At 37.1% G+C, this 16,880-nt stretch overlaps 1 protein-coding gene across 6 annotated transcripts in view; it reads left to right on the top strand.

The window, feature by feature from the left end:
- The window catches only part of LOC135206165 (uncharacterized), a 44,059-nt gene that overhangs the window by 18,851 nt on the left and 8,328 nt on the right, over positions 1-16,880 (top strand). For all 6 annotated transcript variants that reach the window (XM_064237451.1, XM_064237453.1, XM_064237454.1 and 3 more), the window contains exon 2: positions 14,196-14,740. In XM_064237451.1, coding sequence (XP_064093521.1) covers positions 14,459-14,740 — 282 coding nt within the window. In that variant the 5' untranslated portion in view covers positions 14,196-14,458. The remainder of the gene's footprint in view (positions 1-14,195; positions 14,741-16,880) is intronic.

The following is a 16,880-nucleotide window of genomic DNA, read 5'->3' as shown; positions in this document are numbered from 1 at the left end:
CTTCGGTTGCAAATCCAGAAAATTCCAGAACGCCAGACGAAGCCTTGAAGGTTGAAAACAGCGATGGTCAGGATGTAGAATTGTTCGACGTTTTGTTGTTGAAGGCCAAATACAGCAATGAATGCACGAATTGATATATAAAGCCAAAGCATGAGTCACGCAAAAACTAACAAAAGGGGGCTGATTATCAAAAAATCTTTTATAATAATGAACCGCAGGACTTGCATTACCACAATACAAGCGATTTAACAGCCTCTTCTGAGAATAATATAACACACACACGCGCGCGCGCATAAACAGATACAAAGAAACTAGAGCTTATCAGAGGCAAATATCATATGATGAAGGGTCGATAAAAGTTTTTATAAGATCGGCAAATCTCTGTCAATGTCTTTCCAGTGATATTTGGACTCACACGGCTGTAGTGTGGCCAGTTTTAAGTACAGCGGAACAAGATTAAGCTTTGTTGACACTTGCTTAAAATGCTTAAAATGCTGGAAATCAGGTATGACCTTTTGCAATGACATTGAAACCACAATTGTTACAAAACCTATGCGCTATGCGATGAATCTCCTCAAGGCCTTCTTTCAAACATGAACAATTCTTCGTGAGATAGACAACCTAGTTTCGTGCAATAGGGAATCGGCGTTAATGAAAGAGTATTCAAATAACGAAAGTAAAATGCTGACGAATGAAGAGGCAGTCAAAATAAGAAGTGCTCAGTCAACAACGCCGACGTCACAAGACAGTTCTGAAATACTGTGATTTGTTAAATTAAAAAGTGAACCGGAATTTTTTATTCGAGAGTAAAGGCCGTATGGAGACGGCATGGCTAACATTAAGATACTTTCTGTTACTTATAATCTCTTTAAGATTGAGAGAGAGAGAGAGAGAGAGAGAGAGAGATTCTGTAGTACCGACCACGTAACGTGATTACAAATGCTCACATCCGAAGATGTCCAAAACTATAAGTATGACGCGATCTTGACAAAATTTAGAAGGTTCAGGTAGCCTATGGTTATTTTGACACAGCGTTTTCCTCTTAAAAATGTGAGAAATTCTAAGAAATAGATAAAAAGTTTCCACCGTCAACAGGGAAAGTTTGTTAGTTAAGACACTAGAATTTAGGCTTATCTTAAGCGTGTTCTCATTTTGAATAATAATAATAATAGTAATAACAACAACAACAATAATAATAATAATAAAATAAATAATAATAATCAATAATAGTAATAACACAACAACTATATAATGAATAATAATAATAATAATAATAATAATAATAAATAATATATTCATGTCTATAGCACGTCTTAAATAATATCGGAATTCGAAGCTAATCATCAACTATGAACATAATAACTATACTTTCCAGTAACTCTCTCCTGACAGCCGACAAAACACATGACTACGTCTTCAGTTCTAATTGCTTCATTCATGAATGCTTTTGACCACAGACAAAAACGTATTCAACTTAGACACAACTTTCCCTTGCGATCGTTCTTCTTAATCTCCACGTGACCGGAAAAAGGTTGTTAACATTTGCAAAATAATCTCAGCTAAAAACATTCCGAAGACTTCAAAGAATTCATTCAGCCTCCGTGCACATATTAAAGACCATTCAGGCGTTAAGATATTTATAATTATGTTTAACTTGTCTATTATAATAGGCACTGTTTTTGTATGACACATATCTATGTATTATTAAAAATAAGCCGTTTCTTGTAATAAGGCGCGGATCATTCATAAATTATACGTGGAAAATAGGGTTAGCAACTGGGCAGAAAACTAACATATAAGGCATATACTTACACAAAAACACAAAAACTTATCAGCAACGCGTTGAATCCCTTACGCCTAATGAGTTCAATACTTTCTGTGTCTTCTCCGTCCACCAAATACTTTCGAAATAATTCCCATTTCTCGCCAACCGATCCCCCAATTTCTCATAACTAAACTGCGAACATTATTTAAATACTAAAAGCTTTACCACTTTTACTTACTTCCACGGTTTTCACCCTTCATTCTCTTTTACCTCACATATACTACACAAAAATTCTTCTCAGCAACTTCGGCTATATTATATAATTTAAATTTTCATTAGAGCCTCACACTTCACTTCCATGAAGGATATTTGGATCAACAAATTTTCCCTTTATATATGTCAACTCAGGCCTCAAAAAATATTCTGCTATAATGCAATACATTTACTCCCAAACACATATGGGAATCAAAAGCTTCCATTTTCTACCATTCATAACCAGACATTGCTTCGTCATCTTGGTTTATAGATACCTTAATAACCTTTCTTTAGTTCAAATTTGCTCTAAACATTTTCGTCTTGCAAAAAACACTAACAAACTCTGTCACTAATTTCTGCATTGTATCATCAACATACTCAAACACACACACACAATTGCTGTTAAGTTAAAAAAAAAAAAACTTCACGGGTAATGACATAAATCACGGCGGGGTGGGGTGGGGGGGGGGGGGGCGCCAATATTTAAAGAAAGTGTAGTGCAATGTTACTGAGTCTTTATAATTTCATGTTTTTTTTGTAAGGTAAATATTTATTTTTCATCAACTTAAAAACGAGCTCTGACTTCAGTTTTTACTGAGAAGAACCAAAAAAAAGTGCAATAGTTTGGTTTGATTCTCTGTTGTATCGCGTCCAAAATCCTCGAACCAGACGGGTTTGCTCGCTTTATATGGAGATAACATTTATCTACAGATCTGAAGGTCGCTTTTAAAATTCAAGAGCGAGATTAACCTGAATTTCAGACACCTATCAGATTTCACATTTTGTTCGTTCGCTGTTCTTCATTGCAGAGGATCTTCTTCGTCTTTCTCCCATTGTTGTTAGTATCAACTGTTATTGTTTGTAACTTTCCGTGGGTGTGGAAAAAGGATGTGAAGGAAAAACTGTCCTTTTTTGTTAACTTTTGATACTTGTTGCCTTTCTGTTCTTGGTGGAGTTAAAATGGGCATCTCGATAATAGGACAGACCTTATATTTCCGAATTCTTCTTTTCTAGCAAATATTTATTCCTGATTTAACACACCTGCACTTGCGTTGGTAAAAAAAATATAAATAAATAAAGTTTTCTCCATTTGAAACCATCTATGAAATCATCTGGGTGAAACACTTACAGACTATTTAATTATCGACAAGCCATACTCGTGGAACCAATCTAGTTCTGGCGTTATCTTTCGATAAACAGAACCGTAATTAGAAGATTTCGCAGTTTAATCAAAATCGGGAAATTTCATAACATCAGGGCTGGTTGGTATCGTACAAAAAAAATTGCGATAAGCCTGACAAATCTATTTCTCGCTCGATGATGAACCTTTTGAAGACCACAAAATTGTTCGATAACTTGACATGTTTAATGAGCATAATATGTATAACCCCCTCGTATAATCCCAGTGTTACAACATATTCGGGAGGAAGGGCTTTCAATTTCCTTAACCTTAGTGTTAACCTTTCATACGCACTCGTATGCTATTTTCTTTTCATCGTTTATCATGATTTCTTCAACAGAATCAGACATCTTTCGGTATGGTAGGTAAACAGAAAGACAGATAAAGAGGAGGGGAAAGGAAATGCTGCCGTCAGGAATTAAAAGGATTTGTAATTACGCGCTCTGAAAATCTCGAGTCTTTTACGGATTTGGGCAAAACTCTTGATCACACCGTGAAATTCATGCGGAATATTCTGAATGACTTTCTATCTAAAGGCATTATTTACAAAATTAATATTCAATAAATAATATGCTTTCTGTTTTCTATGATCTGCATAAATTATTGTCAGATGCGGAACATACTACTATTCTTATTAAAAATCAGTCATCATAACAAAGCTCACTTGTGACCAAGCTGATATAAAAAGTTGACACAAATCAAAATTGTTTAAGAGAGAATTGATCAGGGCGCCTGATATCCTATGAAGAAGGAAACCTGGATATCTGATGTAATGTCCTTCTCAGTGGAGACACTATTCCCATTCGTCACAGCTCGTTAGCGAAGCGGAGACTACCTTGGCGGCGAGGGTTGGCCACGACCAAATAAGTTCCTTCCGATTACGTATGCATAAGGCCAACTCCAAAAGGTACGAGGCCCTGGTTTGTATTGTGCTCGACGACGTCGACACTCATCGCCACGGGCGCTTGGGGAAGCTGTTGGACGAGCTTCATCCACGTCATTCGTTTCTTGAGAGAATCTCTCTCTCTCTCTCTCTCTCTCTCTCTCTCTCTCTCTCTCTCTCTCTCTCTCTCCGCTTTATTTCACGGGATAAAAAAAGGCTACTTATTACCTAATTTTCCTTATTATTTTCGTCTTCTTTTCTTTAATAGCAAAGCAAACATATACTATTCTTCTCTTTACTATTATTCATGCTCAAATTATGTTACACAACTAGCCTAAATTTCCACTGAATAATATAGATACCTACCAAATGGTTACCTTATTAAATGGCCACCTGTAAACGAAAAGACTGAACATCGCCTTTCGAACAATATACAGCAACTCTCCTCCTCCATCCAGCTCGGTAACGCTAACAGCTTCGCAGATTATACTCTTCCAACAAACAACTCATTTGCAGGATCTCTCTTCAGCTGCGCTTATTTTATGTGCCACGACTTCGCCGAGGATTTAGAACGTACATTAAATCTATTTACCGCAGTTGATACGACGGTTCCTTGTTAGGTATCTGGTAAGTTATCGCACACACACACACACATCATAAGCAAACGAAGACTCCGGATTAGCTCAACGTGTACTTAAAGTCCGTAGAAGGAATTTGCTTATAACAATCCACACGGCAGTGTGTTAACGATGGTATAAGATTTCCCCGACTGTATGATCAAGTGCTGGCTTAAATGATACGAATTTCTCGTGGTGCAATTCGCTTAAAATGCTGACTGCCTAAAATGAGCTTACACAATCCACGGTAAATTGCCTACGCTCCTTTTAGCTGTGTTTGCTATGACGAAAATTTACGACTACCAAACAAACAGTTGCGCCATTCTTGGCTCCCAAGAGAGATGAGCTTAAGAAGATAATTTTCTGGTATACTTTACATTACTCTGTTTAATATGATTTGTTACAGCATTTGTGAATAATGTAAAATGTATGATTATCATGTGCAGTGAACTGTATAAACGCACTCTAACGTATTACAGATCTATTTTGATTCTAAAAGCAATGTTATATGTAGTTTTCGTATATTTCAAGAGTTATTGCTTCTGGAAATAAGAATTACTACAAGAACCGCGATTTATAAAACTATTCTTTTATTTACTGAACAGTCCGTTTCACACGAGCTACGTTGTGGTGAGCAGGAGATTTTAAACACGATAAAAATAATATTAATAATAAAAAAATTTCTTGTTTTCGTATACATGAAAAGTATATGTCATAAGGCGTTACAGTTTGTTGAGGAACAAAAGTCATTAAGGATACTGATTGCGTAAAAAAAAGAACGAATACAACAGAATAGATATTCCCTTATTGATCCTGGCTTATTTTCCCTGCAGCTGATCCGCCATTTAACCTCCTCAGAATAGCCACGGAACATGACCTCGCCTGCTGCGTGACGGCCGGAGGGAGGAAAACTTAAAAATAGGTTCCCCTCCTCTTTTCGTTTCCCAAATTTCAGGTCACGTATTAGAGGCCGCGTTAGAAATTTAGGGGAACCACCACGGAATGCGAAATTTTGGAACAGCCATGAGACCTCCTCTCTTTCCGCCCTTTCCCCCAAATGAGGAAAATCTATATTTTGCGCTCCCAAATCCCATATATATATATATATATATATATATATATATATATATATATATATATATATATATATATATATATATATATATATATATATATATATATACACATACAAACATACATACATACAAAGTGTTTCCACTGAAAGGCAACAGATCCCCTCTTATTATATATCAATTTTAATCTGGTATATTTCACACTAATCATCTCCTTCCTCGCAATCATCTGAGATTACAATACGGTCATGAATGGTGCTCTTGGTACCAATGCCAGTTCTTGGACTCCTTAAGACCGTTCTCTATCCATCCGCTCAACGGGAACCAGATAAGCCAACGGTCCTTTCTCCTTTAAATACTGATTCAAAGATAACGAAATCCATACAAGACTCTCCCACGGCATCAGCAGCTTGATTTATCTATAGCGAAGCTTAACAACAGACTAGTTCCATAGTTCCATATACACATAAAAACAAGGAAACATACCGAAATTCATCATTTCAACAAGAGCACACAATGAAAAGTAGGATGCCCATAACAATGAAAGAAAGGAATGGATAATACTTCACTCCGTTTTAGGAGATGATTTACAACGAAACAAAAGCTGCCATTTGCATGTGAAAGGAGCTCCCGTGGCAGAGAGGTTTTGAATGGCTTCACCTGCTACCAGTGATATTTAAAGATCATTCACCAAGGGATAGCTTTTGGTAAAAAAACACAAACACATACACACACACACATACACACACACACGCACATGAAACAAATATGTCTTTGTCTGTCTTGAAACGTGTATAATTCTGATCGATGTGGAACAATTCATCTTACACACACACTACATCACGCTTTTGAATCATCAGAAACAGAATAAACAAGCTCTTCATGAGCGAGAAGACAAGACGACCACGTCAATAAATAAACGAGCAGATGAATGAAATCACCTTTCTCTTCTCTTTCAAACCTGATACCATCCCGTACCCAGGCTGGGTCAAGACTCCGCGACACGTTACCGTTGGGCTTTGCAACTCATTTCCCTTCGGGCCAATGGTTTTTTTTTTTTTTTTTTTTTCTTTCTTTTTACCTCGGTTCGCATTCCCACAGCGGAGAAGAGGCTGGAGGACGGAGTGCTTGCGCGCTCGCTACTTTAGGCTCGGGTTATTGGCACGCTAACGGTCATGCTGACCATTTGATTTAGTGCCGTCCTCTCCTCTCGTCATTTGATGTCTCAATTCTTCTATCGCGTTTGGTAATACAACAGAGAGAGAGAGAGAGAGAGAGAGAGAGAGAGAGAGAGAGAGAGAGAGAGAGATTTTTATTTGGATGGCTCTGAATTTGATCCGAATTGATATAAAATCTGAGAGAGAGAGATTTTATTTGGAAGAGCTCTTTTGTTGAAATCTAAATTTATTCATTATGTCTAGTATGAGAGAGAGAGAGAGAGAGAGAGAGAGAGAGAGAGAGAGAGAGAGAGAGAGAATTTCAGTCAACAATTACACGAAGTTGGAGCGTATACCCACAGGGGCACTCGTGCATTGCAACATAATTTTCAGCTTGAGAATATTAAACACTCCAGCTGTATGCCTCCTGGGTTGTCGTAATTCCTAACAATGAATTTTGTGACTGAACGTTATTTCAGGTGATAGGCTTGGTAATTAAGAGCAAGAACCATATATTTGAACTTATGTCGCGTCGTTGGGGTAACGGACAAAATCGTCAAAGAGCGAATGTTTTAACCACAGAGGGAAGTTAGGGAGATTAAATTTTAGATGCTGAATATGCTAAATTTCGTCTTGCTTAATTATTTTCTAAAAATTTTTCAGTCTATTCGTTATATTTCTTAGAATGACATTCAGGGATATATGTTGAAAATATTTTAGTTTTTTCTTTGCTTATGTGAAGTCATAACCTGAAAAATGCGTTACTACAGTTCTTCAAAGTCAAGTTGCCTTAATTTAATCGACTTGATTATTTTTCAGTTAGTAATTAAGATGCGTGCTTATTTTTTTCATTGTTTAATTATTCTTTACAATCGGTTGTATTTAAATGAACTTCTCCTTCTATTCTCCAATTTTCAGTTATTTCACACATACCAAACCCACTCTGTGAATACGTGCAAATTATTTCTGTTGTTTATGATAATATTTATGACTTGTGACTTTCAAAGTAATCATCATTAAGGTATATACTAGTTGTTGTTTAGGATAAAGCTGACCTTATTCCTGTAATGTAAGGGGGTCTTGTTCTAGTAGCAGCCCAATCAAAAGTATATGTTGCATAAGTCTTAACAATTCCTCCCTGACTGGCTGACCGATCAACACAAAATACTAAAAGAGGAAAAAGAACATTTGATCCAAATGGGAAGACCGTATCTTCCAGAGAACACTATCATCTCTTAAGTTTGAGTCTAGAAAATCGAGACTGACAGGTATCGATAAGTTTTAAATTACAAGAATGTGGTCCAGACAAGACTTCATAGCAGGTTGGGGGACACAGTCTGTGCTGCTGGCAGTAGCTTTGGAGCTGAATGACCTGGAGACAGAAATCCGTAATAATAACGATAAAAAAGCTGTAATGGTGACTTCGGTTTCAGCATGATGTCACACCAGCTATATTTTCTTGTGGGTAAATCGAGACTTAATCGACTTGAGCCTTTTCCCTGTAGTTTTGTATATTAAACTATTAATCAGCGGAGCATCGAGAATTTACCTCCTAAATAAAGTAGTTTTCCGTTTAAATAAAAAAAATTATATTTACTTATTTAAACATTTAACTGTTGCATTATTGAAGCAATGCGCGTTTTGAAATATTCTGAAATATTTTTTTATTGTGAGCTGTCTTTTGCTTTACGGTAAAGCTGCTCGGTTGCAAAATTTAGAATTTGAGCTAATTTTATTTCTCATCTTGATCCAACAAAAATACAAATGAGAAAGACGAGGCAACGGGCGCGGTCCTTTCACTATGGGAACAAGTTTCTAGATTCATCGGGGACGAGGTGAAACATTAAGTCACATAGACTCTTATAGATTTTAGAGGCATAACACTGAAAAAATTTTTAAGTTAGAGGAAAAACCAGAAAATTGTATGAAATGCCACTCGAAAGTGAATATTTCTAGATAAATAATATAACCATTGATCGCTGCTACTTTAGTAGGCGGTCTACCTGCGTATTTCTACACTGTTTCGCCGTGATTAGTACTAGCCCGTCGGGGGTCAAATATCCCTAAAGTAGCACCAAGGGTTGTTTTTGTTTGAGATTAAGCTGGCCTTATGCCATCCTCGGGGATCAAATGTGGTAAAATGCACTTGGGGACATTTGACCCCGGACGGGCTAGTACTAAACACAGCGAAACAGTGTAGAAACACGCAGGTAGACCGCCTACTAAAGTAGCACCCATTGATCTCTACCTATTAACGCTATTTCTCTGCAGCAGATGCTAACGAAATCATGGCCCGATTTCGACGATGACCTCGCGGTAAAAATAGGACGAAACCACGTCGTTCGTCTGCCGGTTACCAGAATTACGCGGTACTCTGCCTAAAATGAGCAGATACCCACTTTGTTTCAAGAGGCCCCTGTCGTGTTCGTCCAGAGGCAAGTTTGAAAGTTGTTTGGCAGGAAAGCGACACTTCAGCTACTAAAAACCTACGCACACGCGCACATACGCACTCACTCGCACACGTGCTCAAGGTTCTCGACGTTACAAAACGGCCATTCATCAATACCATATTGGATGGATTTGCTCCACAGAAGGAGTACGTTAGTTATCTTAAACCCAACGGCTTGACGTAGCATATACATATATACATTCATACGGATACTACAAAACTATATATATAATACACACACGCATAATATATATATATATATATATATATATATATATATATATATATAATATTATGCGTGTGTGTGTATATTATATATATAGTTTTGTAGTATCCGTATGATATATATATATATATATATATATATATATATATATATATATATATATATATATCTATATATATATGTATATGCTACGTAAGCCGTTGGGTTTAAGATAACTAACGTACTCCTTCTGTGGAGCATATATATATATATATATATATATATATATATATATATATATATATATATATATATATATATGGTATGTTCGTGATTTGTGTACCATACATAAGCAGCTTCAAGAAAGTAGGCTAATAAGCTTACAGAAGTCCGTAATGAAGAGGGGCGATGGGTTTTAATTGCTAAGACCCAGAAAGTAGTGATCAATCATGTCACATGCATTAAACATGAGGATTTCCTGGTGAGAGAGCGTGTCCTTTAGCAGGCTGGTTGTGATTTAGATCACCATTTTCGCATAACTTAGGGGAATTTTATTCGGCATAAAGAGAAAATTAGGTCGAAGTAAAGTAAAGCTTGGAAATTCAAAACGGTATTACCTCGACTGAAAGTATATAACATTTCTTGAATCTATTACAGATTTGGTCATTGTCTTTCATTTTTCATTTGACTATTCTTTGGGCGGAGCGAAATTAAATTTGGCTTCGATTTCGCCTTCATCGAACTTGCCATTTCAAAAAGCTGTCGTGCAGCAATTACAGGCATAGTAATTACGCACACGCCCGAAGTCGAGCAAACATACAAAAATCCCCGAAATTAGGCTTCCAGTATTAGTCATGATTTCCTACACACACAGACACATTCTCTCTCTCTCTCTCTCTCTCTCTCTCTCTCTCTCTCTCTCTCTCTCTCTCTCAACACAGCGTTTCTCAAAGTCCCATCTAAAGCAAAATCTTTAGGCAAGACTTAATTTTAGATCAATTTGGTATATCGTTCAGATTTGGTTAAAGTTAAGAGTACATTGAAGTAGCAGTTTCTTTACTCCGGTCAACCCACCGGTTGCAAAAGAGCACAAAGTTAGGAATAAACGCCATCAGTCATGAACAGTATGAAAAAGAAGCTAAGAGTCTGATTCGCATTAACGTACAAAACACACGAAGCAGACGAAAATATTGCAGCACAATACTTCCAAGAAAAACAAACGGAAAGAAAAGAAAGAAAAACAAGAAGTGGACATGAAGGCGCTTTATAGCTGAACAATCTAGAAGTTTTGAAATTTAAAGACAGATTGTAGCTTGTACATTTACTAAGCTTGTAAAATATATTAGGCAAAGCAATGTAAATCTGCTATAAAATAACACAAGTTGAAATGTTATATATTTTATGTAGCATATATTTTATGGTTGACTTTTATAAATAAAGATAAAAATTCCGCTGACCAGCTGCTGAGGAAAACTGACAAATGCATATTTGGAATACTTGTACGAAATTAAACAATCGATATCTACAAAAATAAAAGATGACTAGTGTACCGGAGACGGAGTTTTTAATGCAGGTTCCACATTGTTGGAGGCAAGTGCGCGCAGACTTCCTTATACAACATAATCGATAAAAACATGTTTTGGGTGTCAGGAAAATTGATTAATGATCACTGCTGTAAAACGAATACATTACCTGGAGCCTGCGTGTCTGGCAAGAAGGCCAATCTCGGTCAGGATGACAGGTAAAAACAGACTTGCCATGAAACATTCATCTTCGGAAAAAAAAATCACAGAGGACTTCATCTACGGCTAAGATTAGTCTAAAAATGGAATGATTATCTAAGATAACAATTAACCTAAAAATGGAAGGTTCACCGAAGATAACGATGAACTGAATTAGAAAAGCATATAAAAATGGTCTGATATTGGAACGTTCGTCTACGACATAAATGAATTCAGAAAGGCAACATTCATTTATGACAACTGTGAATTTTTTGACAGAACGCTCAGTCACGGAAACAGTTAATTTAATGATGAAACATCAATTTACAACAAACGATTAAAAAATGGAACATTTGTCCGCTCATGTAGGAAGTAATGATTTAAAGAAATACTTGAGACAACCGAGAAGGAAGAGCGTCAAGTTAAAAGAATGTCAGTACACTATCCATTCATGCTTGTCTTGAAGCGATAAATGTGGTTTGTTTAAAAAGGACGAGACATGAACACCTTTCGTGCATTACTACAGTTCCACCTTTCAGCACATGAAGTCAGGTTTTACGTAACCAAAGTATTTTTCAACACGAAGTATCCTTTTTTTTTTTGTCACGATTGATTAATCGACACTCAATCATGGATTTTGTAGTTGCTCACATGTCATTCTGTAACCACAGTCAAAAATCGCGCCATGAGACTGGTGTAACATGCATAGGTTTCTCTCCGTATGATAAGAAAGTGAATTTTTAAAATTCATGGACAACCTTCTAATACCTTAGGCTAGTTTATCTGTGGAATTTTCTATTTTATTTTTTTCTATTCCATTACTTATCAGAGTTAAGTAGCAAAGAGGAGACTGAAAAGTAGATCGTAGCCTCTATTTGGAAAATCGGAAAACTATGTTCCCAACCGATAATAAAACATATATACCAATACTTGACTCTTCTACGCGTTTTAGTAACTTCCAGGAAAGGAATAACAATTTGGGATGACCATTCACCTTACAGATGTGTGTGTGTGTGTGTGTGTGAGAGAGAGAGAGAGAGAGAGAGAGAGAGAGAGAGAGAGAGAATTCTAGTTTGTTGAAGCCAGCAGGTGATCGAGTAAACATCTCATTTGAAGCCCCATTTTCTACGCACAGGTAAAATAAGGAAGTCCGTGTTAGGACGGCGTATGAGTCATAAGTATTCATCATCACAGCTTATAAACAGACAGGTTCTCTGATAAACAAGAAGTGTATTCAGCGTCAGTACTTCTTGGCCTTTGAGTCCAAGGAATGATAACCAACAGAGCTTGGTATAGCAACAGATCTTACCGACTGCAAGTGGTTACAACTTGGAAACAGAGTAACTAAGAACATTAGCCTCGATATTTCAGTGATTTTGCAGCTGGCTATATTTTATGCGTATATATAATTTATTGTTGATTCACTCATCTTTGTTTACATACCATCTTTTCTATTCTGGTTCTGCGTTGTTGTTGTTTTGTTTTTTATATACATATTTGGCAACCGTGATGATTGTTGACTGATAAGTGAATTGTTAATTTTTTTCATTTGTTACATGCACATTATTTCCCCACTACGAATGACGGAAACTATATTTTAAAATACCATAAACTTTTTTCTATCGCTGTAACTTCTCCGTCTACACCTTTCGTCATCTCTATGTGTTAGGGAATTTCCTTACACACCCGGAATGAAAGTCATTATCCCTTCCGGTTAAGACGGAGGACTTAGCGTTTTCCTATTATATGACGGCAATTAAGTCCTAGTGACGTTATTCAGAAACATCTAGGATACCATTCATAAAATATCTGAAGAGTAAACAGAAACTGTGAATTAGATACTCCTTTGGTTTATGGTCACTCAGAATAAATCAGCATAACCTCTGTTCATAAAAGTTCTGAGACCCGTTGTTATGCAGAACATCCGGGATATCCAGTTCAATTTATCGGCCGGCATCCGCGGCTACTTAGCTGCACCCCCGACCGTTTCCAGCTAGAATAACGGCCACTGTCTCTCTCTTGTTTTCGCCCGGGGGGCATGATGCATCGTCCCTCTCTGGCGATGAGAACTAGCTTTCTTTTATTGTCCACAACGATCCATTCATATCCGAATCACGAACCAGTCTCGGCTTCCTTCTTAGTCACCGGGTGCTCGATGCTGCAGAGCTGATTGTATTCGCCAGGGTGATATTGTACTAAGAGTCCTGTTCGCTTCTAGAATTCAAGATGTTATTCATTATGTTATTCAGCTGCTTTTCAATAATATAGGAATATTGACTTGAGAATCGCCATTAACCACTAACCTTTGTGCAATTAATAATTATACTGCTGCTCACGGAAATCTGAGATGCTTGAAAGCTGTTATTATCGTTATTCACGATGAAAATGAAACATTATGGTTAAAGAAAGTGGGTAGAAATTATATCAAATAAATTACATAGAAAGGATAGAACTGAATTCATGTCAGAATACATAACGCAAAAATAATATATTTAATAAACACACACACACACACACACACACACACACACACATATATATTAAATATATATATATATCATATATATAATATATAATATATATATATATATATATATATATATATATGTAATGGGCTTAAGTTTACCATTAAGGGAGGGACCTCAAACTTTGGATGTGATCAGAGCGGTAAGGAGGCTAAGGCACAATCCAAGGTTTGAAAATATCGGTTAGATGGTCACCACCCGATGTAAGGCGATACCATGTTGCCAATGGCAGCACAGATATGTTCCAGTTAATTAAGCAAAACTTAAGTGAATGAAAGGGATGCTAAGCGCCCCCAACTACCACCAGCAGTAGCCTTAATTGTTATTAATAGAAGTAAAAGTGTTATTTATTCTTTATTTTTCAGGTAATCAAAGTACCCAAGTGACAGGAAAGCAAAACACTTTCAACGTGAACAATATAGAAAGCAGAATATAAAAGTTCCCAGAAAGTGCTGCAAAGAATGATATGGAAATCAGAGAGAAGGAGCCAGCCACAAGTATTTCAGTGACGAGCACCATGAAGAAAGGTTGATAACTTCTGCTGCCTCTTCTCATAAATTCGGCAAAAGACATTTAGGACCCATGAACTGCCTATGCGGGACAACAAAATGAGAAATACGGCTCTGTTATGGCCCCGTCAACGGATTCAACATGGCGACCCCCAGCGACGGATACCTCGTGGCCGCCTCCTTCCCCGGAGCCTGCCACCCACTCCCCACCGCCGGAGTCCAGCCCCTGGAGGCCTCCAACCTCCCCCCGTGAGGTGGCCTCCTCTGTGGTCGCTTCCGTGCAGTACGTGACCTCATCCGTAAGACTCCTCTTCACTGGATGCTTCCAGTGCCAGTCCCTGAAGGGCGGATGCTGGAGGCGGCAGGAAGAGCCAGACGGCGCCTGGTTTGACTGCGACAAAGTAAGTGACGGTCATTGGGGCTCTTCCTTGTTTACGTGGAGGAGTTTAACAACCAAACTTCCTCTGTTTTGACGGGATATAGAGGGAAGACCTACAACGCACACACGCGTATCCTCTCACATAGACGACGAGCTAACAAGCTCTCAAAATGGGAACAGTTTCACAAACTTTCGGAGAGACAAATGTAACTTTTTTCTTTATGACAATCTTGGTCTTCCTTCCATGTCTTGTTCGTGCATGGCCGATATTGAACAGACTGGTTAATGCTAATATCTTATTTATCAAAAAGAACTTGCATTGAGAATACAGATACACACTTCATTAAAACTACTAAAGTGAGATTCAACATTGACTTCACAGTAATTTGTAAATGTTTAAATGTTTATCATTGTAAATTTAACTTTAAAATTAATTTCTGCTACCACACATTCTCCAACGAAACCTAATCCCAGATAATTTTTTCACTATGCGAGTTTAATAAGGACTGTCAACATTTCTGTGATATTTAGTGGGTTTAACTGAAATGAAGTCTAACCCGTCACCAGTTGGATCTTAAAACAGTGGAATATAATTTCCAAAACGAAAGAAGCCTCAATACCTTTAAGAAATCGACTTATTATTATTATTATTATTTTATTATTATGATTATTATTATTAGATTATATTATTATTATTATTATTATTATTATTATTATTGCCCAGGAAGCCACTGTGTTGTTACATTGTAAATGCGTTTTTAAATTAGAGGTGAAAACTGGAACAAAGTGAAGTTAAAGACGACCAACTAGAACGGATAAACAATAATACACTATAGAAAGCCATACAGTTGAGGGCATAAGGTACGCTGCAACTTACTCAACGGTGAGCCGTGTTGTGCCATGAAAACCCAACTGAAGACGGTAACCACTCCCCTTTCCCCCAACGCCGATAATGCAAATGAATGTGCAACGATTATTCACGCGGCGTTGAGTATGCATAGCGCCCTGATGTTGATAAAAGATTGATAAAAAATTACCTTTAAAGAATTTCTAATGCAAGTGCAGCAAACCTCAAAGAACACTCACGTAATAGATGATAACCCGTTCATATCTTGACTGATAATATGCACGGTAAAAAGCAAAGTGGGGTAACACGATAATGCAACAGGTGTCAGCTCTATGTATTGATTTTATTGAGCTATTCACAAACTTGTTATGGAGATATTTCCCCGTTTAATAGTCGCTGATAATTCGCTGATAGCATTCAGAAAAAGAGGAAGATATAATGATTACGACTGACTCTACTCTCGCACTTCGACAGCGAGATTGAGTTCATTAGCACCCAATTAAGGGTGTTGAGATAAAAAAAAAAGATTCAGCTGTAATTATACAACAATTCTTTGACTAGCAGGCTATTAAAACATGACCATAATTTGTATCGCTGTCGAGTGTATAATTTCATATGCATATGAGGTGGTTATCTTCTGCTGATCCCTAATTATATGTGTTGGGTTACCCTGAAGTTTGCACTTGCCATGTTCATTCATTTCATTTTATCTCGGTGGGAAATAAAGATGAGAAATCTTATGTAATTAAAATCAAGTGGTAACTGCCTTATCTCGGGATGTTTATCCTTCAAGAACTCTTGGTATAAGTCAAATTATTATACGACGAAGTATATTTGATGGTTTTACAATTTCTAATTTAAAGTAAATCAGGTTTATTTTTTATTAATTTTTTTAGCAATAGCATGGGATTCCATTGCACCATCTCCAAAGACAGGAGCACCTAATAGGTAGTGAACCCAGTGTTAATAAATAACCCCTTAGTGGCGAAAGAGCTTCTATTTTGCAGTATAAGGCAGCCGCATACGTTAGGGTGCGTTCATGCTACAGCAACACGTCATAAATACATCTCGGAAACTTGTAGCACACGTATCATAAACAGGCTGAAAACAAGTCAACCACTATACATAGAGAACGGAACTTTGGCAAAAATGCCGGTATATATGAAGCCCTGGTCAGGACTACTTAAATAACTTGCATTTAACCTCTTTCTGACGTGTGTGCGATAAGCTGGTGAAGTGTATTCATCACAATTTATTGCAGTAAAACGCACCCTTAGGTTAGTGGCACTTCTAACGTGGACTGCTACCACATTAT

This window comes from Macrobrachium nipponense, chromosome 29, assembly GCF_015104395.2.
Source record: "Macrobrachium nipponense isolate FS-2020 chromosome 29, ASM1510439v2, whole genome shotgun sequence".
NCBI lineage: Eukaryota > Metazoa > Arthropoda > Malacostraca > Decapoda > Palaemonidae > Macrobrachium > Macrobrachium nipponense.
The sequence above is the reverse complement of the archived record's forward strand: the minus strand, read 5'-3'. Positions and strand labels throughout refer to the sequence as shown.